Source organism: Schistocerca nitens, chromosome 3, assembly GCF_023898315.1.
Source record: "Schistocerca nitens isolate TAMUIC-IGC-003100 chromosome 3, iqSchNite1.1, whole genome shotgun sequence".
Lineage (NCBI taxonomy): Eukaryota > Metazoa > Arthropoda > Insecta > Orthoptera > Acrididae > Schistocerca > Schistocerca nitens.
The window spans coordinates 779,600,713-779,627,405 of record NC_064616.1 but is presented as its reverse complement, the minus strand read 5'-3'; the positions used below and the strand labels follow the sequence as shown (position 1 = coordinate 779,627,405).

At 40.8% G+C, this 26,693-nt stretch overlaps 2 protein-coding genes across 5 annotated transcripts in view; one reads left to right on the top strand and one right to left on the bottom strand.

The window, feature by feature from the left end:
- LOC126248789 (syntaxin-18) lies at positions 1-24,328 on the bottom strand. The gene is made up of 3 exons (XM_049950173.1): positions 23,640-24,328; positions 13,472-13,858; positions 1-2,803 (listed from the first exon to the last, which is right to left on the bottom strand). The coding sequence occupies exons 1-3, from the start codon at positions 24,036-24,038 to the stop codon at positions 2,627-2,629; spliced, it is 963 nt and encodes a 320-aa protein (XP_049806130.1). The 5' UTR covers positions 24,039-24,328; the 3' UTR covers positions 1-2,626.
- Positions 24,329-24,409: 81 nt separating this feature from the next.
- The window catches only part of LOC126248788 (inner nuclear membrane protein Man1), a 374,228-nt gene continuing 371,944 nt past the window's right edge, over positions 24,410-26,693 (top strand). For all 4 annotated transcript variants that reach the window (XR_007545538.1, XR_007545537.1, XM_049950169.1 and 1 more), the window contains exon 1: positions 24,410-25,235. Coding sequence is in view for 2 of the 4 variants with exons in the window: in XM_049950169.1 (XP_049806126.1) it covers positions 24,581-25,235 (655 nt within the window). In the remaining 2 variants the exon portion in view is untranslated. The remainder of the gene's footprint in view (positions 25,236-26,693) is intronic.

Genomic DNA, 26,693 nt, shown 5'->3' with positions numbered 1-26,693 from the left:
TTAACATGAGAAATAAAAATCATTTTATGCTGCCAATAGACCAACTGAAATTATATGCATGGACTCCACAGTATATGGGGATGACAATATATAACAAGTTAATGGATAAAAACATATTTAACATGAAACCAAAGATTCTAAAAACAAGGTTACAACAGATTCTGTGGGAGAAATGCTACTATTCAAGAGAACAATTGATAGAGGATGCAATGATAATTTGAGCAAGGGATAATTAAGTTTTAGATTTTATTGTGTATATATATAACAAAACTGTATTATTATTATTATATTATGCTATATTTAAGTTAAAGCAATTACAGCCCTCGATCGCAAAAATTAAGTCTGTTGACCTGGTTTCGGCACTTCTATGAGTGCCTTCATCAGAAATTAAACATTCAAATTGGCCTGTAACATAAGTACAAAATTATAGGAATTTTTTAAAAATAAAAGTGTAAGTACTGACTAACGGTACAAGAAAGAAACAGTACTTCCATGTCACATATAAAATAAATATCAAGTGATAAAACTTTAGTCACAACATTTTTTTTAAAAAAATAATACATGGGAGATGAGCCACTATTGGCTACTCGTACATGTCAAGCCACAGGTAGCAACAGACTGAGGTGCCCGCATTAGCAACTGCAATTTAAAATCGACTCGTTCCCCTTTGGAAAACTCTGGCATCTATAAGACTTTTCGCAACACATGCTGCTCTTACTACATAGGACAAACAGGGTGTGCCTTTACAACCAGATATACAGAACATCTTTTAAGAAAAAATGACACTAGCATCCAAAATTTGTCTTTTGCAGACCACCTTTTGATTACAGGTCACGTGCCTAAATCTGTTCACAATATCAACATTTTGCACACCGAGAGGAAAGGGCATACATTAGATATACTAGAAGAATTAGAAATTTTTAAACACTTTTCTCAAAATGGTAGCCTCTTTCTCAATGAGCAGCTACAATTATGTATTAAAAACTTCTTCTACAGTATAAAGTCATTACTTGATATCTGATTTCAGGTTTCCTCGTGCAGTTACCGAAATGTATTTTCTATCTATGTTGACTCATAATTTTTCATTTATTAAATGGTTTATATTGGCTGCATTTCATGTTATATTTTTTTTCTACGGGCTGTGTCATTCAACCCTCTTTGTATTTTATATAATGGTGTTTTCATCCTTTAAACTGTACTTCTAAGCTCTGATGTAGGCAAAATGTTACCTTGTCTGCTGCTGTCAAACAAAATATTGTCTTTTACTTCATGTACTGAATAATGTTCATCATAATATTTGTCTTTTCATTTGAATGTTAAGTAGCCAGTTTGTACTTGGGGCTACTAGATGACACTCTTGGTGCAATGTTCACCTGCACACAGTTGTTAACTCGGGCGCCTCAGTCTGATGCTACCTGTAGCTCGACATATACAAGCAGCCCATAGTGGCTTGCTTTCCACGCATTTTACTTTAAAACATTTTGTGACTAAAGCTTTGTCGCTTGATATTTATTTTATACGTGACATGTAAGTACTGTTTCTTTCTTGTACTGTCAGTCAGTACTTACAATTTTATATAAAAAATTTTTTTCCCATAATTTTGTACTTCTTTTGTAGGCCAATTTGAATGTTTAATTTCTGACGAAGGCACTCACAGAGGTGCCGAAACCAGGTCAAAATACTTAATTTTTGTGACCGAGGACTGTAATTGCTTTAACATTAATTTGTAAACGGTCGCTGATCACGCAGCCATGTTTAAAACTTTATTATGATGCTGTTTGTTAACATCAGCTATTCTATGTTTATAGTGAAACTTTACCACAGTTTTGACATGTCTCCTGTACCTGAATCAAATGATGTAGATTATGTTTGTTATGAGACTAAGAAGCCACCACTGGTGATTATTTCAGACATAAACAATACTCTTAAGCTGTCAGGTACATGTTCCGCACAATACGAGAAAGGCATTGAATTACAGAGAAGCAGAGGCTTAAATGAATTACATTTTCTGATCAGAAAGATTAACATCTGGAACATAAATATGCTTCAGTTTCTTCCATTATTAGTATTATTATTATTATTATTATTATTATTATTAATTCATTGATACTGTTGTGGCCTATAACATCTCATGAGTTAACACTTTTATTTAAGAGGTTGTCCTTGTAACTGGTGTAATACAGTGTAAAAAGACAAACAGAAAATTACCGAAAGCACAGAATACTGAATAAGTATTTAGAAAAAACAGCAAAAGTTAGGCTCCAAAAATGTACATTTCTTCAAAATGAATTATTCAGTAATTCCACAAGTATAAAACCAAGACAAACACCAAGTGTCATTTCAAAATAGAAGAACCACAAATTTGAGCATTGTTACCACAAAATATATACGCACTGAGAAATAAGTAACAGCTTCTTGACATACAGAATATAAACATGAGGTATTCAAATGCATATATTTGTAAACATCAGTATTGGTTTCATGAATTATTAACATTTCGTATGATGAAAGTGTGTAGATGGTATGCAATCTTCCTTGAATAAAGGGTGAAATATACCACACATCTTCCATGCTTCTTCCTGTCCAGGTGCCAAACCGCAATAAACTCATAGAATAGCAACAATAGTCAGTCATGGTACCAGTGCAGAAACAACAGGGAGAAGGACATGACAATGAAAAAGAACAGTGCCCATGCACGAAGACCTGCACTCCTTTGCATGAGCTGATGTAGTTGTTCATTTCCTTCCTTCACATTCTCTGTAGACCCAATCACAGTTGTTGAAATGCGTTCAATTTCTTCTTCCTGTAAAAAGAAAATGATACACGATTTTGAGAGCAAATCAACATTTCACTCAATTAATACTGTGACACAATTAGATGGACAAGATACAAAGCAGGATTTTGTCTCAACTGATTTAAGGAAACCAAGGATTTGCATCTTAAACCTTCCAAAAATGAATCTCGCATTTTATTGTTGTTCTAATTTGATCAGCATTCATACAATACGTCTACTGTAAATATAATTTTGTACCTGACATAACTTCCATAAATTAGCAAGCTTAAGCATTTTAAGAGTGCCCTTAGCAATTCACCTTGTATTGACTGGAAATATGTAATTGCTTTCAAATTTCCTACAAGATACCAAATTACTGTGCAAATCAAGTATTACATTCACAAAATGGGAGTTGTGACCTTTGCAAAAAGCAGGCAATGGGATTTCTAAACAGGCGATATAATATAAGCCTGCGAACACAAATGGAATGTTTGCAGAGAACATTTATCATACTGAAAAAATATCTATTTGATTCAGAACCAATAAACCATGCACAAAAATTTCATATCTACAATAGGGTAGCTACTTTTGAGCTCTGGTATGCTCCCAGATAGTCAAATGTGTTAAAACATCCCTTCTGGGACATGGGTAGGCGTGCTGGCCTTGGACTGAATCTGCCTTGGGATTACTGGGACCAGTGTGCTGGCCAGCCTGGATGTGGTTTCCCCATATTCATCTAGATAAAGATCAGGCTGGTTCCTCCCATTTCCTGCCTTATATAAACAATGCGCAAACACTTGAAAAACGACATGAAATTTGATCATGCTATTATACTAGATGCAACCAGAGGGGGTACATGGATTCCTCCCAGAGTGGGGTGGGGGGCGGCTGGCAGTAGCTTTCAAATGTCTTTGGGAGTGGCTACCCCATCATCATACTAGCCCAAAGGCCTTATAAAGGTACGGTTGGTTATCTTCAAAATTGGAGAACTACCAGACTACTATTGACAATACAAAGGCTGGATAACGGGTGTCAGAAAGGAAGGAAGGACTGAAACTTCCTGGCAGATTAAAACTGTGTGCCCGACCGAGACTCGAACTCGGGACCTTTGCCTTTCGCGGGCAAGTGCTCTACCATCTGAGCTACTGAAGCACGACTCACGCCCGGTACTCACAGCTTTACTTCTGCCAGTACCTCGTCTCCTACCTTCCAAACTTTACAGAAGCTCTCCTGCGAACCTTGCAGAACTAGCACTCCTGAAAGAAAGGATATTGCGGAGACATGGCTTAGCCACAGCCTGGGGGATGTTTCCAGAATGAGATTTTCACTCTGCAGCGGAGTGTGCGCTGATATGAAACTTCCTGGCAGATTAAAACTGTGTGCCCGACCGAGACTCGAACTCGGGACCTTTGCCTTTCGCGGGCAAGTGCTCTACCATCTACTTCGGTAGCTCAGATGGTAGAGCACTTGCCCGCGAAAGGCAAAGGTCCCGAGTTTGAGTCTCGGTCGGGCACACAGTTTAAATCTGCCAGGAAGTTTCATATCAGCGCACACTCCGATGCAGAGTGAAAATCTCATTCTGGAAGGAAGGACTGTTGAGCATCAGTGCACCTGAAAGATAGCCTCTCTCAGAGCCTTTCTCAGACAGTGAAAAATTTCTACCAGTGACAACTGCAGGCACAGTTTGGGGAGGGGTGAGGAGAAGAGAAGAGAGACAGGAGACGAGAGAAAGAAGAAGAAAGAAAAAGGAATGTTCAAATGACAGCAGTGTTGCCATGATTTCAAATGCACTGCAATACAAGTTCCACACTTTGATGTCACTCACATCAGATCTTTGTTGCCACCTACACCAGAGCTATCAGGGAATTCCAAATCTGCCAGCCCATAACAACACTGATTGCAAAGAATCCTAAACCAAGTACAATTAGGTAAGGAATCAACTGTCAGAAATGAATATTTCAGGTGATATGAGGTCCTGGGAGAGAGTTCATAATGAATAATATAACGAATAATATAAAGTTCCTTTATTTGGATTCAGGCATATACACTACCAAAGTTTCAGGACACTAATTTTATCTTCAGGTGCTAGTGTAACAATTAATAAATATTACATAGCTCACTAAACAAAATAAACAAACATAAGTCTGTTAAGTCTGTAAACCAACAACAGGACATATCTTAATTGCATACGACAAAACCATACAAGTCATGTGGATACATTAACAAATTTAACCAGTAATATGAGAGAGCCTATGCGGGGGAAGGCATCAAACATGTGGGATCAGCTGGTAAGATTTGAGGTAAAGAGGGCCTTAAAAAAACTAATCCATAAATATGCACTCATAGATGACATGATTTTACAGTTTGGGCATCCACAGTTTAGGTACATGATAAAATATTTTAAAATTTTTTTAAGAAACTATTAAAAATCTTCTAAAAAACTTTTATGGTGGCTGCATTAGCTGTTAGCAGTTCCTTTATTACAGGATCATACACAACCAGTTTCACAATGATTTAATCACATCCTCAAGTGGAAAAGATAACTAATTTAACACTGATTTGTTAAACTACATGACATGTGAACATTGGGAGACCATAACATTGCTTCGTTAAGATACTCGGCATCCAAACATTGGGAGACAGTGTATTTTAATGAACCAATACTAAATTAGTTATATGAAAATACTTGAGTATGACATTAAGTCATTGTGAAACTAATTGTATGTAACACTGTTGACATTTAATGCAAACACCAAAAAGTTTTTTAGAAAGTAATGTAACCTGACAACCTAATATGAATGGCCAGAGATGTGGTACGGACTTAAGAAAAGCAACAAAAAGGTGAAAATGTCATTGGAAACAACCAAAATGCCATTTGCCTATCTGCAAAAAGGAACTTACCATAAAAGAATTCTGGCAGTGGCACGTAAAGTACTTTCTGTACGATCCGCGTAACTTACAGCCATGCAGAGCACAAGGAGGAGCCCCAGAACACACATGCCATTCTGTGGCTGTAGGCATGAATCAGTGTCAAAACAAAAGTGAAGAATACTCATGGAATTTAGCTACTAAAATCCATGCCTCACCGCCACAAAGCAACCCCATACAGATACACTAAATCAGTATTAATAAACAAAAGTCATAAGGCTAAGCTTAAATGTGTGCAGCACAGAGCAATAAAAGGTGCACTTTGTATGGTGTTTCTTCTTGCACTGACTTCACGTTACTTTCGATTCTGTACTCCATGATTATGGAAAATTTCTGTGTAAAGGCCTTATGCCTATTCAGCCAGCAATCAACAACAGACAAGTTATGTGGGCATGGGCCTTGCACGGAACAGCTGTTCAGAAGATGGAAAAAGGATGGCCGCACACTTCCTGGCCACCACGTAACAACCCAAGCGCCACCAGAGGTCAGTGACCCTGTGGGGATTTTCTTCTCTGGGTACCATGTGACAGAAAGTAGTATCTAAGTACCCCGGCACCTGGGCAGTATTTAGGCCAGCCAGTGCCCAAACTATTTTCAATGAGTTCACTCTGAGAGTGTTTCCTGGGCCAGGTGCCGATTGGGAAACCATTCCTAAAATCAGGATCTTATTTTCTTCTACTTTGAAGTACACTTACTGTCACTTTGCTTCCAGCATGACAGAACTGGTTGATGTCTCTGCTCAGGTGTTGTTACTTTCCAGCAGATGCAGCACCCTCATGAACTCCTGATCGAGCGGCCACCAGCCATCTCCACATCACTTCTAGAGCTCATCCATGGATTGACTCTGTGGCTAAGGACTTTCGGAGCGTGCCCCAACCATTCCAGCAGTTTGAAAAGACGGTCGGGCCAGGGGTGAACTACGCTGCACTCATGGAACAGCAATTCTTAGCCCACGGCATCACCGGCGATGCCCAGCAGCGCACCTGTTTTCTGGCACATGTGGACCCAAACATTTACCATCTTCTGCCACAACTTAACCCAGAAGTTGAACTCCACACTCTGCCTTATGACATTTTGAATTCCAGTTTGTTTGAATATTTTGACTCCAAGGTGCACGTTGCATAGCCTGCCATAAGTTTTTCAGCTGCTGTAAACTCAACAGACAGTCTTACCACCTAAGGATCACCTACTTCCAGAGTTTATCTCATGACTGCTATTTCCAGCATAGTAATCCTAAGTGTAAACTGTCATATGGGGACTTCCGTGGTCTGGGACATGATTCTTGTGCATGCCCCCTCTTGAAGGACTATGCACGAATCTCGTTAAATTGAAGGACCCTTCCTTAGAAACATGTCTCCCCATTATCAGAGCTTTTGAACAGGCTCTCGCATCATCAGCCACCTTGCAGCACCCATCATGCCACAAGGCCAACATGCTGCCCTCTGCCACAGTCAAGGCCCCCCCCCCCCCCCCTGCATGCAATCCAGGTCAGATTCACATTTCACATAATGCACGCAGACTCAGCAGCCAGAAGCCACCCTCAACAGTTCCCTTCCTGCAGATAGTGTTTTATTACTCACCAGAGACACCAGTGCCACTAATGGTGAGCTATGTGCACTTTTTGTGGGAAATCCAGACACAGAGCTGAAGTAGGCCAAGCAGCACTGAAAATGAACATCAACTGTGAATGTATGGGCCCATCAGATGTGGAGGTGGATGACAGGGTGGACCTGTTCCCAGACGTATCCTATATCTAATCTGTGCTTCCTCACTTGTACTTGTGGCGTGCACATGAGTTTTTTTTTTTAGGCTAGGCACTAGTGCGAGGTGTCCTGATGAACACTCACCAGTCGACGTGCAGGCAGGGAAATCAGAACGCACTCAGTGTAAAGACACTTCAGCTATCAACATATTAGCAGTAAATTTTCAGAGTGTTTGGAATAAAGTTCCTGAATTTACTGCCCTCCAGGAAGCGTGTGGCGCGCAAATTATTCTCGGGACTGAGACCTGGCTCAACCCTGAGACAGGAAGTTCTGAAATATTTAGTGAGGGTTCGAACGTGTATCGGAAAGACAGATTAGACACCGTATGAGGTGGTGTCTTCATTGCAGTTGACAAAAATATTGTGTCTACTGAGGTCAAAGGAGAGTGTGATTGTAAAGTTATCTGGACATGTTTAACAGGGCTGTTGTTGTTGTGGTCTTCAGTCCTGAGACTGGTTTGATGCAGCTCTCCATGCTACTCTATCCTGTGCAAGCTTCTTCATCTCCCAGTACCTACTGCAACCTACATCCTTCTGAATCTGCCTAGTGTATTGATCTCTTGGTCTCCCTCTACGATTTTTACCCTCCACGCTGCCCTCCAATGCTAAATTTGTGATCCCTTGATGCCTCAAAACATGTCCTACCAACCGATCCCTTCTTCTAGTCAAGTTGAGCCACAAACTTCTCTTCTCCCCAATCCTATTCAATACCTCCTCATTAATTACGTGATCTACCCACCTTATCTTCAGCATTCTTCTGTAGCACCACATTTCGAAAGCTTCTATTCTCTTCTTGTCCAAACTGTTTATCGTCCATGTTTCACTTCCATACATGGCTACACTCCATACATATACTTTCAGAAACGACTTCCTGACACTTAAATCTATACTCGATGTTAACAAATTTCTCTTCTTCAGAAATGCTTTCCTTGCCATTGCCAGTCTACATTTTATATCCTCTCTACTTCGACCATCATCAGTTATTTTGCTCCCTAAATAGCAAAACTCCTTTACTACTTTAAGTGTCTCATTTCCTAATCTAATCCCCTCAGCATCACCCGATTTAATTTGACTACATTCCATTATCCTCGTTTTGCTTTTGTTGATGTTCATCTTATATCCTCCTTTCAAGACACTGTCCATTCCGTTCAACTGCTCTTCCAAGTCCTTTGCTGTCTCTGACAGAATTACAATGTCATCGGCGAACCTCAAAGTTTTTACTTCTTCTCCATGAATTTTAATACCTACTGCGAATTTTTCTTTTGTTTCCTTTACTGCTTGCTCAATATACAGATTGAATAACATCGGGGAGAGGCTACAACCCTGTCTTACTCCCTTCCCAACCGCTGCTTCCCTTTCATGTCCCTCGACTCTTATAACTGCCATCTGGTTTCTGTACAAATTGTAAATAGCCTTTCGCTCCCTGTATTTTACCCCTGCCACCTTCAGAATTTGAAAGAGAGTATTCCAGTTAACGTTGTCAAAAGCTTTCTCTAAGTCTACAAATGCTAGAAACGTAGGTTTGCCTTTCTTTAATCTTTCTTCTAAGATAAGTCGTAAGGTTAGTATTGTCTCACGTGTTCCAACATTTCTACGGAATCCAAACTGATCTTCCCCGAGGTCCGCTTCTACCAGTTTTTCCATTCGTCTGTAAAGAATTCGCGTTAGTATTTTGCAGCTGTGACTTATTAAACTGATAGTTCGGTAATTTTCACATTTGTCAACACCTGCTTTCTTTGGTATTGGAATTATTATATTCTTCTTGAAGTCTGTGGGTATTTCGCCTGTCTCATACATCTTGCTCACCAGATGGTAGAGTTTTGTCATGACTGGCTCTCCCAAGGCCATCAGTAGTTCTAATGGAATGTTGTCTACTCCCGGGGCTAAGAGAAATAAAGTTAATTGTTGGGTGTTATTACCGGCCACCAGGTTCCACCGTGACAGTTCTAGAATCATTCAAAGGGAGTCTACACTCTGTATCGCAGAAGTACCCGGATCATGTTATAGTAGTCGGAGGCGACACCAACCTACCTAGTATAGACTGGGATGTCTACGGATTCATTACAGGTGGTACAGACAAGCTCTCGTGTGAATTACTTTTGAACACATTATCCGAAAACTGTCTTGAGCAGCTAAATCGACAGCCAACGCATAATGGAAATATTTTAGATCTGGTAGCCACGAACAGACCAGACCTCATCGATGGTGTCAGTGTTGAGACAGGGATTAGTGATCATGATGTTGACATTACGACTATGGTTACGAAAGTTAAAAAGTCGGTCAAGAAGGCGAGGAGAGTATTCTTACTAGAAAGAGCAGATAAGCAGTTGTTAGCATCCCATTTAGTGGGATGGACGTGGAAGAATTATGGGCAAATTTTAAATACATTGTAAATCACGCATTGGACAAGTATGTGCCGAAAAAGTGGGTTACGGATGGAAAAGACCCACCGTGGTTTAACAGCGCAGTTCGGAGAATGCTCAGGAAGCAAAGACAGTTGCACTCGCAGTACAAGAAAGATCAGGAGAATGAGGACAGGCAAAAGTTAGAAGAGATTCGTGCTGCTGTAAAAAGAGCGATGCGTGAAGCATACAACCACTACTACCGTCATACCTTAGCAAAAGATCTTGCTGAAAACCCAAGGAAATTCTGGTCTTACGTAAAATCGGTAAGCGGGTTGAAGGCTTCCATCCAGTCACTCACTGATCAGTCTGGCCTGGCAACGGAAGACAGCAAAATGAAAGCTGAAATTTTAAATTTAGCATTTGAGAAATCTTTCACGCAGGAGGATCGTACAAACATACCGCCGTTAGAGTCTTGTACAGATTCCCGTACGGAGGACATAGTGATAGACATCCCTGGGGTTGTGAAGCAGCTGAATGGGTTGAAAATAAATAAATCGCCAGGTCCTGATGGGATTCCAATTCGGTTTTACAGAGATTACTCTACCGCATTGGCTCCTTACTTAGCTTGCATCTATCGTGAATCTCTTGCCCAACGTAAAGTCCCGAGTGACTGGAAAAAGGCATAGGTGACACCTGTATATAAGAAGGGTAGAAGGATGGATCCTGAAAATTACAGACCACTATCCTTAACATCGGTTTGTTTCCGGATTCTCAAACATATTCTCAGTTCGAATATAATGAATTTCCTTGAGACAGAGAAGTTGCTGTCCATGCATCAGCACAGCTTTAGAAAGCATAGCTCCTGCGAAACGCAACTCACCCTTATTTCACATGATATCTTGCGAACCATGGATGAAGGGTATCAGACGGATGCCATACTCCTTGACTTCCGGAAAGCGTTTGACTCAGTGCCCCACTGCAGACTCCTAACTAAGGTAAAAGCATATGGGATTGGTTCCCAAATATGTGAGTGGCTCGAAGACTTCTTAAGTAATAGAACCCAGTAGGTTGTCCTCGATGGTGAGTGTTCATCGGAGGTGAGGGAATCATCTGGAGTGTCCCAGGGAAGTGTGGTAAGTCCGCTGTTTTTTTCTATCTACATAAATGATCTTTTGGATAGGGTGGATAGCAATGTGCGGCTGTTTGCTGATGATGCTGTGGTGTACAGGAAGGTGTCATCGTTGAGTGACTGTAGGAGGATACAAGATGACTTGGACTGGATTTGTGATTGGTGTAAAGAATGGCAGCTAACTCTAAATATAGATAAATGTAAATTAATGCAGATGAATAGGAAAAAGAATCCCGTAATGTTTGAATACTCCATTAGTAGTTTAGTGCTTGACACAATCACATCGATTAAATATTTGGGCGTAACATTGCAGAGCGATATGAAGTGGGACAAGTATGTAATGGCAGTTGTGGGGAAGGCGGATAGTCGTCTTTGGTTCATTGGTAGAATTTTGGGAAGATGTGGTTCATCTGTAAAGGAGAACGCTTATAAAACACTAATACGACCTATTATTGAGTACTGCTCGAGCGTTTGGGATCCCTATCAGGTCGGATTGAGGGAGGACATAGAAGCAATTCAGAGGCAGGTTGCTGGATTTGTTACTGGTAGGTTTGATCATCACGCAAGTGTTATGGAAATGCTTCAGGAACTCGGGTGGGAGTCTCTGGAGGAAAGGAGGTGTTCTTTTCGTGAATCACTACTGAGGAAATTTAGAGAACCAGCATTTGAGGCTGACTGCAGTACAGTTTTACGGCCGCCAACTTATATTTCGCGGAAAGACCACAAACATAAGATAAGAGAGATTAGGGCTCGTACAGAGGCATATAGGCAGTCATTTTTCCCTCGTTCTGTTTGGGAGTGGAACAGGGAGAGAAGATGCTAGTTGTGGTACGAGGTACCCTCTGCCACGCAACGTATGGTGGATTTCGGAGTATGTATGTAGATGTAGACTTACACAAATCTCCATCCCTCACAGAAGCCCCTGACAACGTGTCTGTCGAACTGCAGATAGACGTGGGGTCTACTGCGACCACCACAAGTTGGCAATCTTATTATCATGTGGCATTCCCTTGCCTTCAACTTTTTGACACTCTGCTGTGTAGTTATAGCAATGACATCATTACAGTCAATGGCCAATTTACAGATGAAGTTCAATGCCGTTCGACGGCCCTCACAGCCATGATTTGATGCAGATCCTGCATTTTACGCACATTCTGAAGTTTCCTTCCACCTGGACAACATCACAGAGGTAGCTGTGGCCAACATTCCATTGTACACCGAGCTCATTGCGTGCTGCACCACTGTGTAACCCACTGTACCACGAGGTACTCTGCCTGGTGCAATGTGACTGGCAGCCGGACCACAAGCTGCTGCAACAACAGGAGGTCCAGGCCTACTGGTAACACCACAATGAGCTGTCCACCATCAACGAAGTGCTCCTGCTCCAGGGAGACAATGGCCGCATCAGCATTGTGATCCCAACAGCTTTCCAGCAGTGCATCTTGTCTCTCTCACATGTCAGGCACTGGGGTATTGTGCTCACCAAGAGCCTGGCCTGCCAACATGTCTACTGGTGGGCACGGATGTGGCATTCACCGACGTGGCACACAGTTACCTCCTGTTCCACCTGCCAGAGCAAGCAGATTGCCCCTCCACATCATTTTTTTCCTCGGTCAGACACATCTACCCCCTGGTCCCCACTACTCCTGGAGAACAGGCAGACCACCCCTACATGTTCTTTGAGTGGCTGCAAATGGTCTCCAAGTAGCAAAAAATAACCATTATCAGTCAATGATTGGTTCAGTTGGACCAGAGGATCCAGTCCATTCCATGTAAACACAGCCCGCATCATTATGGAGCCACCATGAGCTTGCACAGTGCCTTGGTGACAACTTGGGTCCACAGCTTCCTGGGGTCTGCACCACACACGAACGCTACCATCAGCTCTTATTAACTCAAACTGGGACTCACCTGACCAGACCATGGTTTTCAAGTTATCTATGGTGGAACTGATATGGTCACAAGCCCAGGAGAGGCATAGTAGGTGATATGCTGTTAGCAAAGGCACTTGTGTTGGTTCGTTGTTGCCATAGATCATTAACACCCAATTTCGCCCATACTGCCCTAAAGGATACATTCATTGTATGTCACACAGTGATTTCTGTGGTTATTTCATGCAGTGCTGCTTGTCTGTTAGCACTTTTCCCAACCGGTCCGACAACACTATGAAATATAGTCACATCACAAAAAATTGCGACACATTACATTCTGGACACACCCTGTAGATCGGGCAGTGGATGGTAATGATACTGGCACATGATGGACACTTTGCCACACACAATATTAGTGCTTGCAAAGCTCACATTTGCAGATTGAAAGACATAATAAAAAAACTCATTAAAATTTATATTCTTTTTTCAAAGATGTTCTTCAGACACTGACGCTGGCACTCATCCACACGAATTTCCTCTCTCTGGATTAGTGCTGAATGGAAAATTGCATTAAAAAACAAAAATTAAAATAATGACTATCCTAAGATACAAAATGATTAACTTAAAAATGGAAAAACTACATTTTGGAGTTTGTTCCCTTACCTGCTGGAGCACCTTTTCTGTAAACACATCCTGGAGCTCTGCAATCCGCACTACTCTGCTCTGAATTTGCCGTATTTCATCTGCCAAAGTGTTTAGTTCATTGTACAGTTGCAAGTTTTCCCTCTGAAATATCTGAAGTTCTTCTACACTCAGGTCAGCATTATAGTTCTCAAAACTTTCTTCGTTAATGCTCTCAATGGGTGTTGCAAGATCACGTGCTTGTGCTGACTCTGTGTCATCTGATAGCTGTGTCCGCACTAGTGAATATGAAGCTGATGTTATGGGAGAGGTAAACACACGTTCTGGTTCCAATCTTGACAGTTTCTTGTGTTCCACTGTCCGTCGGACCCTCATAAGCTTCTGTTCAGAGTAAATCTCACACACAGCCTGGTAAATGAGACAAATTACACAAACAAGTAATTAAATACACTAAATGAAGGTAACACCTGAGGTCATTAGAAATGGAGCAAGCCGGGATTGGGGAAGAAAGTCAGCTGTGTCTTTGCTAAAGGATCACCTCAGCATTTCCTTATATGAAACCTAAATCAGCATGGCAGGATGAGACTTTGAACTCACATCTAATCAAATGAATCTAGTCATACCCACTGCTGCACCATCTTACTCAGTGCCAATGATGTTACACATGAGGAGAGCCATAAATGCTCTTTAGCATGCAATGTGGATGCAGAATTGTGGAAACGGTATCACTTTGCTACGTTATGGGATGAAGTTAACATGAAGTATCAGTTGGTTCAGTTGAGCCCTTTGTTATATCTTTTATTGCGACCACACATCACCACTGCAAGAATTTAATTTCAATGATAGTTTTCTTAAATGCAGAACCTTTTATAAAGTTGTGGCCATCCACACACATGTGACTGTTAACTAAGTTAGATTGTTGTTGTTGTGGTCTTCAGTCTGAAGACTGCTTTCATGCAGTTCTCTATGCTGCTCTATCTTGTATAAGTCTCTTCATCTCCGAATAACTACTAATACAACCTACATCCTTTTGAATCTGCTTACTAGATTCATCTCTCGGTCTTCCTCTAAATTTTTTACTACCCACACTTCCCTCCAGTACTAAATAAGCGATCCCTTGATATCTCAAAATTTGTCCTATCAACCGATCCCTCCTTCTAGTCATGTTGTGGCACAAATTTCTTTTCGCACCAATTCTATTCAGAACCTTCTCACAAATTACATGATCTACCCACCTAATCTTTAGCATTCTTCTCTGGCACTACATTTCAAAAACTTTTATTCTCTTCTTGTCTACTCTGTTTATCATCTATGTTGAACTTTCATATGTAGCTACACTCAACACTTTCAGATAAGACTTCCTAACACTTAAATCTATATTTGATGTTAACAAATTTCTCTTCTTCAGAAACGCTTTTCTTGCCATTGTCAGTCTACATTTTATATTCTTTCTACTTTGGCCATCATCAGTTATTTTGATGGTCAAATAACAAAACTCATCTCTGCTTTAAGGGTCTTGTTTCCAAATTTAATTTCCTCAGCATCACCTGATTTAATTAGACTGCATTCCATTACCCTTCTTTTACTTTGGTTCATGCTCATCTTATAGCCTCTTTTCAAGATGCAATCCGATACGTTCAACTGCTCTTCTAAGTCATTTTGTCTTCTTGACAGAATTACAATGTCAACAGCAAACAACAAAATTTTTATTTCTTCTCCCTGAACTTTAATTCCTACTCCAAATTTTTCTTCTGTTTCTCTTACTCCTTGCTCAGTGTATTGACTGAATAACATTGGTGATAGGCTACAACCCTGTCTTCCTCTCTTCTCAACCATTGCTTCCCTTTCATCCCCCTCGACTCTCGTAAGTACTGTTTGGTTTCTATACAAGCCATAAATAGCCTTTCGCTCCCTGTATGCTACCTTCAGAGTTTGAGTATATTCCAATCAATGCTGTCAAAAGCTTTCTCTAAGTCTATAAATGCTATAAATGTAGGTTTGCCTTTCCTTATCTTATCTTCTAAAATAAGTCATAAGGTCAGTACTGCCTATGTGTTCCTAGATTTCTCCAGAATCCAAACTGGTCGGTCTGCTTCCATTAGCTTTTCCATTCTTAGGTAAAGAATTTGTGTTAATATTTTGCAACTATGACTTTATTAAACTAGAAGTTCGATAATACACTCCTGGAAATTGAAATAAGAACACCGTGAATTCATTGTCCCAGGAAGGGGAAACTTTATTGACACATTCCTGGGGTCAGATACATCACATGATCACACTGACAGAACCACAGGCACATAGACACAGGCAACAGAGCATGCACAATGTCGGCACTAGTACAGTGTATATCCACCTTTCGCAGCAATGCAGGCTGCTATTCTCCCATGGAGACGATCGTAGAGATGCTGGATGTAGTCCTGTGGAGTGGCTTGCCACGCCATTTCCACCTGGCGCCTCAGTTGGACCAGCGTTCGTGCTGGACGTGCAGACCGCGTGAGACGACGCTTCATCCAGTCCCAAACATGCTCAATGGGGGACAGATCCGGAGATCTTGCTGGCCAGGGTAGTTGACTTACACCTTCTAGAGCACGTTGGGTGGCACGGGATACATGCGGACGTGCATTGTCCTGTTGGAACAGCAAGTTCCCTTGCCGGTCTAGGAATGGTAGAACGATGGGTTCGATGACGGTTTGGATGTACCGTGCACTATTCAGTGTCCCCTCGACGATCACCAGTGGTGTACGGCCAGTGTAGGAGATCGCTCCCCACACCATGATGCCGGGTGTTGGCCCTGTGTGCCTCGGTCGTATGCAGTCCTGATTGTGGCGCTCACCTGCACGGCACCAAACACGCATACGACCATCATTGGCACCAAGGCAGAAGCGACTCTCATCGCTGAAGACGACACGTCTCCATTCGTCCCTCCATTCACGCCTGTCGTGACACCACTGGAGGCGGGCTGCACGATGTTGGGGCGTGAGCGGAAGACGGCCTAACGGTGTGCGGGACCGTAGCCCAGCTTCATGGAGACGGTTGCGAATGGTCCTCGCCGATACCCCAGGAGCAACAGTGTCCCTAATTTGCTGGGAAGTGGCGGTGCGGTCCCCTACGGCACTGCGTAGGATCCTACGGTCTTGGTGTGCATCCGTGCGTCGCTGCGGTCCGGTCCCAGGTCGACGGGCACGTGCACCTTCCGCCGACCACTGGCGACAACATTGATGTACTGTGGAGACCTCACGCCCCACGTGTTGAGCAATTCGGCGGTACGTCCACCCGGCCTCCCGCATGCCCACTATACGCCCTCGCTCAAAGTCCGTCAACTGCACATACGGTTCACGTCCACGCTGTCGCGGCATGCTACCAGTGTTAAAGACTGCGATGGAGCTCCGTATGCCACGGCAAACTGGCTGACACTGACGGCGGCGGTGCACAAATGCTGCGCAGCTAGTGCCATTCGACGGCCAACACCGCGGTTCCTGGTGTGTCCGCTGTGCCGTGCGTGTGATCATTGCTTGTACAGCCCTCTCGCAGTGTCCGGAGCAAGTATGGTGGGTCTGACACACCGGTGTCAATGTGTTCTTTTTTCCATTTCCAGGAGTGTATTAACACCTGTCAACACCAGCTTTCTTTGAAATTGGAATTATTAAATTATTCTTGAAGTCTGAGGGTATTTTATCTGTCTCATACATATTGCACACCAGATGGAAGAGTTTTGCCATGGCTAGCTCTCCCAAAGCTATCAGTAGTTCTGAAAGAATGTCATCTACTCCTGGAGCCTTCTTTCGACTTAGGTCTTTCTGTACTCTGTCAAACTCTTCTCGCAGTATCATGTCTGCCATTTTATTTTCGCTTATGTCCTCTTCCATTCCTATAATACTGCCTGCAAGTTTGTCTCCCTTGTATAGACCCTTATATACTCCTTCCACATTTCAGCTTTCCCTTCTTTGGTTAGGACTGGTTTTCCACCTCAGTTCTTGATATTCATACAGCTTCTTCCATTTTCTCCAAAAGCCTTTTAATTTTGCTGTAGGCAGTATCCATCTTTCCCCTAGTGAAACATGCTTCTAAATCCTTACATTTCTTCTTCAGCCATTCCTGCTTAGCCGTTTTGTACTTCCTGTCAATCTCATGTTTTAGATGTTTGTATTCCCTTTCGCCTGCTTCATCTGCTGCATTTTTATGTTTTCTCCTTTCATAAATGAAATTAATATCTTCTGTGTTATCCTAGGATTTCTACTAGGCCTTGTTTTTCTACCTACTTGATCCTCTGCTGCCTTCACTATTTCACCTCTCAAAGTTACCCATTCATCTTCTACTGTATTCCTTTCCCATGTTCTATTCGATCAATGCCTAATGCTCCCTTTCAAATTCTCAACAACCTCTAGTTCTTTCAACCTATACAAGTCCCATCTTCTTCATTTCCTACCTTTTTGCAATTTCTTTAGTTTTAATCTAAAGTTTATAGCCAATAAATTGTGGCCAGAGTCCACATCTGCCCCTGGAAATGTGTTAGAATTTACAATCGGGATATAAAATCTCTGTCTTATCATTATGTAATCAATCTGAAGCCTTCTGGTATCTCCAGGTCTTTTCCACATACACAACCTTCTTTCATAATTCTTAAACCAGCTGTTAGAGATGATTAAATTATGATTTGTGGAAAATTCTACCAGGTGGCTTCTTCCTTCAACCAGATGGCTTCTTCCTTCACTCATTTACCTCATTCAATATTCATCTATAATTTTTCAATCTCTTCCTTTTCCTACTATCAAACTCCAGTGCTTTGCGTCTATCTTGGCTACAATAATGCGTTCACTATGCTGTTCATAGTAGCTTATCTGCAGTCCTATTTTCTTATTCATTATTAAACCTACTCCTGCACTACTTCTATTTCATTCTGCATTTATAACCGTGTATTCTGTTCCTCCTACGAATGAACTTTGCTAATTCCCACTATATTTACCTTCAGCTTATACAGTTCCCTTTTTAAATTTTCTAACCTACCTGCACAATTAAGGGATCTAACATTCCATGCTACGATCCATACGTCAGTTTTGTTTCTCTTGATGATGTCATCCTCCTGGGTAGTCGCCACATGGCAATCCAAATGGAGATCTATTTTACCTCCAAAACATTTTACCCAAATAAGATGCCATTGCCATTTAATCATACAGTTGAACTGCATGCTCTTGGGAAAAATTATGGCTGTAGTTCCCCTTTGCTTTCAGCACAGCAAGGCCGTTTTGGTTGATGTTACAACGCCAGATCAGTTAATCATCCAGACTGTCACCCCTGCAACTAATGAAAAGGCTGCTGCCCCTCTTCAGAAACTACACATTTATCTGGCCTCTCAATAGATATCCCTCTGTTGTGGTTGCAACTGCAGTACAGCTATCTGAATTAAACTACAAATTCAAAAGACACTATTCGATCCTCTTTTGGTAATAAGCTTCTTTGTGTCATTTTTGCTTCTTTCACTTGCGGCAATTATTTTAGGTTGAAGGAATGTAGAACTCCATCAGATGATGATATTGCATTTAAAAATCCAACAGCTGGATTGAGAAAAGCTTTACATTTTTTTCTACAAATGGGGATAGGGGAGGTCTGTAAGTTAATAAGGAAGGAAGGAAGGAAGGAAGCAAGCAAGCAAGCAAGCAAGTATAATAACATGACCCATGTTAACAGCTGATCTGAATCTGACAGACAGAAATATCAATAACCAACATATTTTACCAACTACAGATTACAGGAAACAAATCATTTTCTACATGACACACAGAAATATCAATAGCCAGCGTCTTCTGCCAACTACAGATTACAGGAAACATATCATTTTCTACACTGTGCTGGTGCAGGTTTAAACACTGGCTTAGTAAATTGATTTTCCCATAGGAATAAACTGGGCGACGATATCAACATGATCTATCAAGCCAGGAAACAACCTCAAGCTGGCCTACAAAAGCCACAACCTACAGCATATGCACGCCATCTTCGATTCTGAACATTCTCTTGCCCTCTTACACCACTGGCTTAGTCAGTCTTAACCATTTCATGTTCATTTCTTTTTCTCACTAAAATTGTTCTTGACTAATAATCACATTAGTTTTTGCACTTGCAAATTGTAAAACTGATGTTTGTGTAAATTTTACCTCAAAATTATTTTAATAGTATAAAATTAACAATTAAATCATTTTGTTTCTCTTGCACCCTTACTGTGAGACTACTGTACTTCTTAGGATTACGTTTGGACCGGATTGTAAACGTAATTAGTTTTTGGAAAACTTTACGTAAGTCTCTTATTCTTTGATTCCCCTACTGGAAAAGTTCAAGTTGCTACTGTGAACAAAATAAAAAATTTGACCGATTAAGCCAGTGGCGTAAGACGGTGAGAGGATATTCAAAATATCATGTGGTGTGCATGAACTTAGGTGGCTTTTGTAGGCCAATTTGAGGTGGGTCTCTGACTTGATGGAGCACAGTGTCTTATTTTGGATTGTTCATCTTGGCTTCAACACCAGTGTGGTATGTTGCTCATGATTTACACCAGTTGTACCCTGCTGACCACAGACATTGTGTGGCTGGGCATACTTCGTACCAATATTAGACATTCCCTGTTTTATTCCATGTGTATTGGAGAAAATGAGGGCGGGGGGGGGGGGGGGATGATTGTCTGTTGACATCCATAAATTGTGTGATTTCAGTTACCTCTTTCTCATAACCAATGTGCAAGAACACCGTAAATTTGCAGACTACCTTGAGTACCAGTTCTCAAAATTTCCTTATCACAGTTCTGTGAGAACAACCACATCTTTCCAACAACTGCTATTTTATGACAAAAAGCTCTCAGGGTCCTGCCAAGTGGCAGTGGTACAAAACTGATGTTTCAATGAGTGTCATACTTATTATGTTCTGCTGAAATCAATGACAATCAGCCAGATGATGATGAGTGTGATATTTGTCAAAATGTTGTGGTTTTTCAATTCTGATACTGGTTAAAAACCTGACAGCTTTTTGTCAGCAGTACTAATTGGAAAAGTCAACAATCACAATTTCCCTTTTCGGTTTCCTGGGCACCATTGCTATGCTTTTGTTACGCGTTATACTAATGGCCCAAGTAGCAAACTAATTAATTCTTTCAGTACTTGTTGACAGACCTTCTTGGTAAGGATCTTAAACACTTGAGCTGTACTAAAGAATAGATGTACTTGTGTTTTAATACTATGTTTTAGAAAGGGGGGGGGGGAATCAATGAAAGTGCAATGTGTGACTTTCTAAAACTTATTTTCAGTACTACATATAACAATAAAGAGAATTGTGGGCTGTTTATTGACTTTTAAGTAATCTGTCATTATGAGATAACAGAAGCGTTAGATTTCACCCGTCTGTTTTGACCCATGACATCACCAATATGGCGGAAATGACCATTCTTGACATCTCCAATACGGTGCCTATGACGTCAATAAATAAACATGACAACAAACACATCTCCCTCCAAAAATATAATCAAAATAACGGTACCAGTGTGGGAAATTGGGGGGATTTTGGGTGGGGATAAAATAAATAATAACATATTCAGACACACACCACGATCCCAAACCACACAAAACGACGACATAAAAAACGCCACAAAATTCCCAAATTCCGCTACACTCACAGGTCAACAGCAGCTCACGATTCCAGAACAGCTATGATGACACATAGGAATCAAAAACTTCCTTTGACCTATATAGGTCAACAGCAGCTCACGACACCAGAACACACATAGCTATGACAACACATTGGAATGTCGGACACTTCCCATGACCTATATAGCCTAAATACAACAGACAATACCGAAACAACTGAAATCGAGTACTTCCCCTATGATACATAAATCAACCACAAGTGCCGATACGAAAACATCAACTGCCAACACATGCAGTAAATAACACCGAACCCACAACACAGAAAAACCCCACCAAACATCATAACATGCGAACAACAGACGCAAAAAAAAGTTCCGGCGCTACACACTAGGTGAGACACCACAGTGTCTCTCTCTCTCTCTCTCTCTCTCTCTCTCTCTCTCTCTCTCTCTCTCTCACACACACACACACACACACATACATAGAAAATACAACCAAAACAAACTGCCAACCCACCCACAATCTACCAATGCTCCGCCCCCCCCCCCAACCTACACCCTCTCCCCAAAAACAAAAATCCACCAACAGCCCTCTGGTCCGAGACACCAGAACTCTGGCCAACTGCAGATTCTGCTTGCTTACACTGCATTTCACTATCTCTGCCACAAGCTCAATTTGCAGAAACTTAATGACGGACAACATCTTGTCCCCCATTTCAGCCCGCAGACATGCACTATTAAACTTAGAAGTCATATCCATACCTAACAAAAGAAGCCACAAATTGAATTAAACGACTTACCACATGACAAAAAACGACACTGCAATAATATAAACACAACAGAAATTTAATTTTTAATCACTGAAACCAATTTCCGTTCTTCTACAACAGTCACGACCGAGAAACGCACACTTCAAGCACCGACACCCAAATGAACCCATAACACGTGGACCATACACACACCACCAAAAGACACCACCAACCGCTACAAGACTACACCTACAAACACAACACACTCAAACTAAACTCTGCGCCATCATGATGTCACACACCACAACACCCTTACATCACGGATAAAAGCTCACGGGTGGGATTGGACGCCTCCGTTTACCTGCCATGATTTATTCCTCTCTAGATTATTTTTCATGGCATTTAGGGAATGGCCTATGAATGATTTAGGCTCTATTTTTAAGCATTTTCTGACCATAGACTGTATTCCCTGGTACTCAGTTAAGTGTTAGGTTTCAACGATCTTAACACACATGGTACCAATGATTGGCCCATTTATGGTACAGGATGTAGCATTTTTTTAAAATTGGTATGATGATGAATGTTGACCATTTAACAAAAATAAAGGCTGAAAAAAACAGTATGAATTTCAACACTGAAAATGCAGAGAAGAATCTAACATGGCATTGAAGTTTTGGAGCCATTCGGCATGCAGGCTTCACACAAAAATTTCTTATAAGTAAAAAAAATATTAAAAAATCCAGTGAAACTGCAGTATATGAAGGGAAACCCATCTAGAAATGCATAAAGGAAATTAAGAAGTTGTAACATTACAATAATACTAAAAATATATTGAGACAGAGAAACATTTACTTCCAGTTTATTTTTCTACATGTAGTTTACTGTGGTATGAGGTTCTGTTGCAGGATAATATGGGTATCAAAACAATGACATGCACGGAAATTCTTAAAGAATTCAAAATCTTTACCTTGCCAGCAATATACATCTGTAAACTTACATTTCCTGAAAGGCTTTTAAATAGTATACAGTTATGGTAATAAATACATGAGACAACAAATATGGGCAAATCCCACTTGGAAAAATGTATGGCAATGCTCTTATCAAAAAGTGGCGCTACTGAACTTTTGTTTAGTGTGTTGCCACTAAGAACAAACAAATAACACAACTGTATATGTACAAGAATTAATTAAATAAAATGGTGACACCCAGAAGCTTTTATAAGAATGAAGAATATATGAGCCATTGGCATAAGTTGCACATTAATAGACGACAGTAACACCAGCGACACTGGTGATGGTGTAAGTGGAATTCTGGTGTTTTGATCAGGGTTAGTAGTGTAATACTGTTGCAGCATGTTTTGTATAGAACTTGCAGCTTCAGTTTCATTTCATTTGTCAGTTGTACACTTTCTCCTGTAGGATAGTAATGTAACAGTATGTAAATTTTTGACTTATATGCACTAGTAAGGAAAATCCCTGTATCAAAATCTTGGTGACCTGGATGCTACTTAATAATAGTAATAATTTATTATTATTATTATTATTAGTGAATTTTGTGTGAATTCTAAGAGTTACTTTCCGTTTCTGAATTAAGAAAAGCAGGAGTATAGGTAGTTTTTTTGCTATATTAGCTTTTATTTATAGGTAGCTTATACCTTTCTTTGGTACAGCATATTGCATGCAAGGGTGGATTCAACAAAGAACTGCTGACAAGAGTGTAAAGAGGTTACGGTTTTGAATAAAAAATAACAAGGACAACAAAAAATTTACTGGTAAATTATGCAACTAATTACGCTCTTTCAGTTACCTTTACGAACCTTCAAGTATGTTTCCACTAGGTCTAACGCGATTCGGTGATGTTCCATTAACTGCGATGGACCAACATTGTTTTTCCACTCGCGTTTCAGTTTGGTGATCAGGTATGAAGAGTTGCCAATGATGCGTTCGGCACCAACCTCGATCTCATCACGCTCCTCATCCGTCATTCTTGGCGAATCGCATAAATGACTCGTAAAATTTAAGTATGCTTTTCTGTGTTTCAACAAGAAAAGTCTTAAGCGCGTGATTTGTTCCATCAGCTCCTTCACCTTAATTGTAAAATCGCTCTTCTCTGAATGCCGAGGCAAAATTCGTGACTTGTCAATGGCTATTCCAAACGCTTTATTTTTTGTCCGTACAGTTTTGACGCAGGCTTTAAATAACGACGTGATATCCATTTTCTTTTCTTTCTCTTGAAAAGTTTAACAAATCACTCTCCAATTACTAACGAGGTAACTGTAGTTCGATACTGCATTTACAATACAAATCGCGCTGGTTATCCAATAAACACAACAGTCTCCATATAAGTTTATCAATAAGTCATTAAAACACACGAACTATATCACAATTTTTTTGCATTTTCAGTAGTGGTCCGGGGAACGTGTATTTACATTGTCGCACGCAAGTACAAAATACAACACGGGTTTCTACATCATTGTCATCTGTTTTCACGTCAAGCCAACGTGTTAACAAGCACCCACAGACAACATACGAACGCAAGCATAAACAGTTGTGGTGTTATCTGCGACATTTGCAGCATGTTGTAGTGTCTGTGGAGAAGTTGTTTGTGAATGTTGAGTTTGTATGTTGGTTCAAAAGAATGGTTGCTAATTTATTTTCGTCGTTTGGCGTGAAAGGTATTTAATATATTCCAGAAATGACGTAGCTGTGCTGGATAGTGTGAGACCACTGAGTTTGAAGAAACGTTAGTTTGAAAATTATGGCCGATATCAGTCAGCTTTCAAATGAAGAAATTAGAGCTGAGTTGCTAAGATTCGGATATCATGTGGGGCCAGTGACACAGTACTCCCGAAATGTTTATATTAAGAGGCTTCAACAACTTTTATCTGAAGATGAGGATAATCATACGAAATCGGATATTAGGACAAGACTAGCAACATTAAGGCTTTCAACATTAAGCTCAGAAGAAGATACCGACGAAGCAGGAACAGCAGCTTCGAACAGAGGTGGTAGAAAGAAGAGAAGAAGTTCGCACTTTCCGTCGAGCAACGTACCGTATAGAAATTCACGCGCAGCATCAAACATACAAGATCCTTGCATTGTTAATGCGTTCAGAGTACCAGTTATTCGACCAGCACGCAGAAGTATATTGGAGAGAGCGACTGGGGAAGTGAGAGAACGTGCAGAATTCAGAGGCCGTTATGCAGATTATTCATCAGGACTGGAAAGTTCGGAATCTGACGAAGCTGATGCACGATCAGGGTTTCAATCTCGTAAAAAAAATGTGTCATCGGACGTCACAAGTAGGGCTATTTACCATTCCAAAACAGCTGAGAGTCGTAGGAAGTTGTTACCTACAGGAACATCAACTTCAAGCTGGCTGTCCACTATTCGCTCTGTCATTAACCCACTGGGTAAGTTATTGTATAATATACAGAGAAGTGAAACTTCTCTCTTCTGTATGGGTAACTTTTACTGTAGGTAGTGTTGGTAATGGCATTTTCATTAACTGTTTCATTCTTGAAGAAATTATAGAGTTACTAAATTGTCAGATAACCTTAATTGGAGTGCATGCGAATATGTTTTACGTTAAATAACAAATTAACGGTAAAAAATTCATGCACTTAATTCGTATGTATCCATGGTAACATTGTAATGGCGCATGCAGCCTATTTATTTTTTATTTTTTTAAGGCATTGGTAATTTACATTTTATGGACCTTAATCTGTGGTCTAGGGCAGGTTTCTGTATGGAACCAAACGTTAGGCACAGAAATATGCTGTAGACAACAACATTGTGTCCATAAAACAAGAATCTCTAAGGGTGTAAATACTGCCCATGAAAGCCTTCGTGCTATGATCTTGTTTGTTTTCCTGATAAATTATTTTTTTAATGTAACAATGGTCATGGGGTAGTTGCAGTCCACTATCATAGCTAAATATTTAACTATTCTGCAGCTTTAAAATACACACTCATATTTCATCTGAGTATTTAGTATGAGATGAATGGGGCACACCATCCCCATAACTGTTTGTTATTTTGGGAAAACTTGTTTATATGTAAATAACAATCTAGAATTATACAAAGGCATGTGTTGCTCTCTTCATACCTTTTTTTCTGCATCTGCATTCTATTTTTTTTCCTTAGTATTTCCATACAGCCATTGTTTTTTTGTGTTTGCTGGGATTACTTTTATTATAAGCTTTACCAGGGACAGTGCAACAAATTTTCACAGCCACTGACTTTCGAAATTGGGTAATTTGTTGCCAGTACTTAATAGGTAGTTTACCAACTAGGTGTTCAACAGGAGATGGTGGAATTTGTTGTATTCAGTAGGACATGGATACAGGAGGAACAATATATGGGACAAGAGTTATAAAGTGCCCTCCCACACCTACCCCTTCTCACTGACTTGATAAACAATCTTTTTTTCCTTTCTTTTGCTTGTGCCATTATCCCACGGTTTTGAAGGGTCAGCATGGTTACGATCTGATTTGGCAAGGTTAATGTTAAGGAGTGGCCGGATGCCCTTCCTGCCGCCCCCTGTACCCCCCGGGACGGAATTATAGTACCTCACCTGTCTGCGATAGTGTATTCCATGGAATAGTGTGAACATGCTCAGATGTCTGTGAGTCATGTAACTGAGGTTGAACGTGGGGACCAGCCTGGTGTTCACCTAGTGGGATGTGGAAAACCGCCTAAACACCACATCCAGGCTAGCTGGCACAGTGGCCCACATCGTTAATCCGCCAGGTGGATTTGATCTGGGGCCAGCGCGCCTACCTGAGTCCAGGAAGCAGCATATTGGTGCTCTCGGCTAACCTGGTGGGTACTGGCTTGATAAACAATATTTGTGTAGAATATGAATCATA

Coding starts and splice junctions, on each gene's coding strand:
- LOC126248789 (XM_049950173.1), bottom strand. CDS start 24,038: ATGGATATCACGTCGTTATTTAAAGCCTGCGTCAAAACTGTACGGACA. Junction 13,859..23,639: donor TAGTGGAAACATACTTGAAG/GTTCGTAAAGGT, acceptor CTCATTTACCAG/GCTGTGTGTGAGATTTACTC. Junction 2,804..13,471: donor CAGAAAAGGTGCTCCAGCAG/GTAAGGGAACAA, acceptor TTCTTTTTACAG/GAAGAAGAAATTGAACGCAT.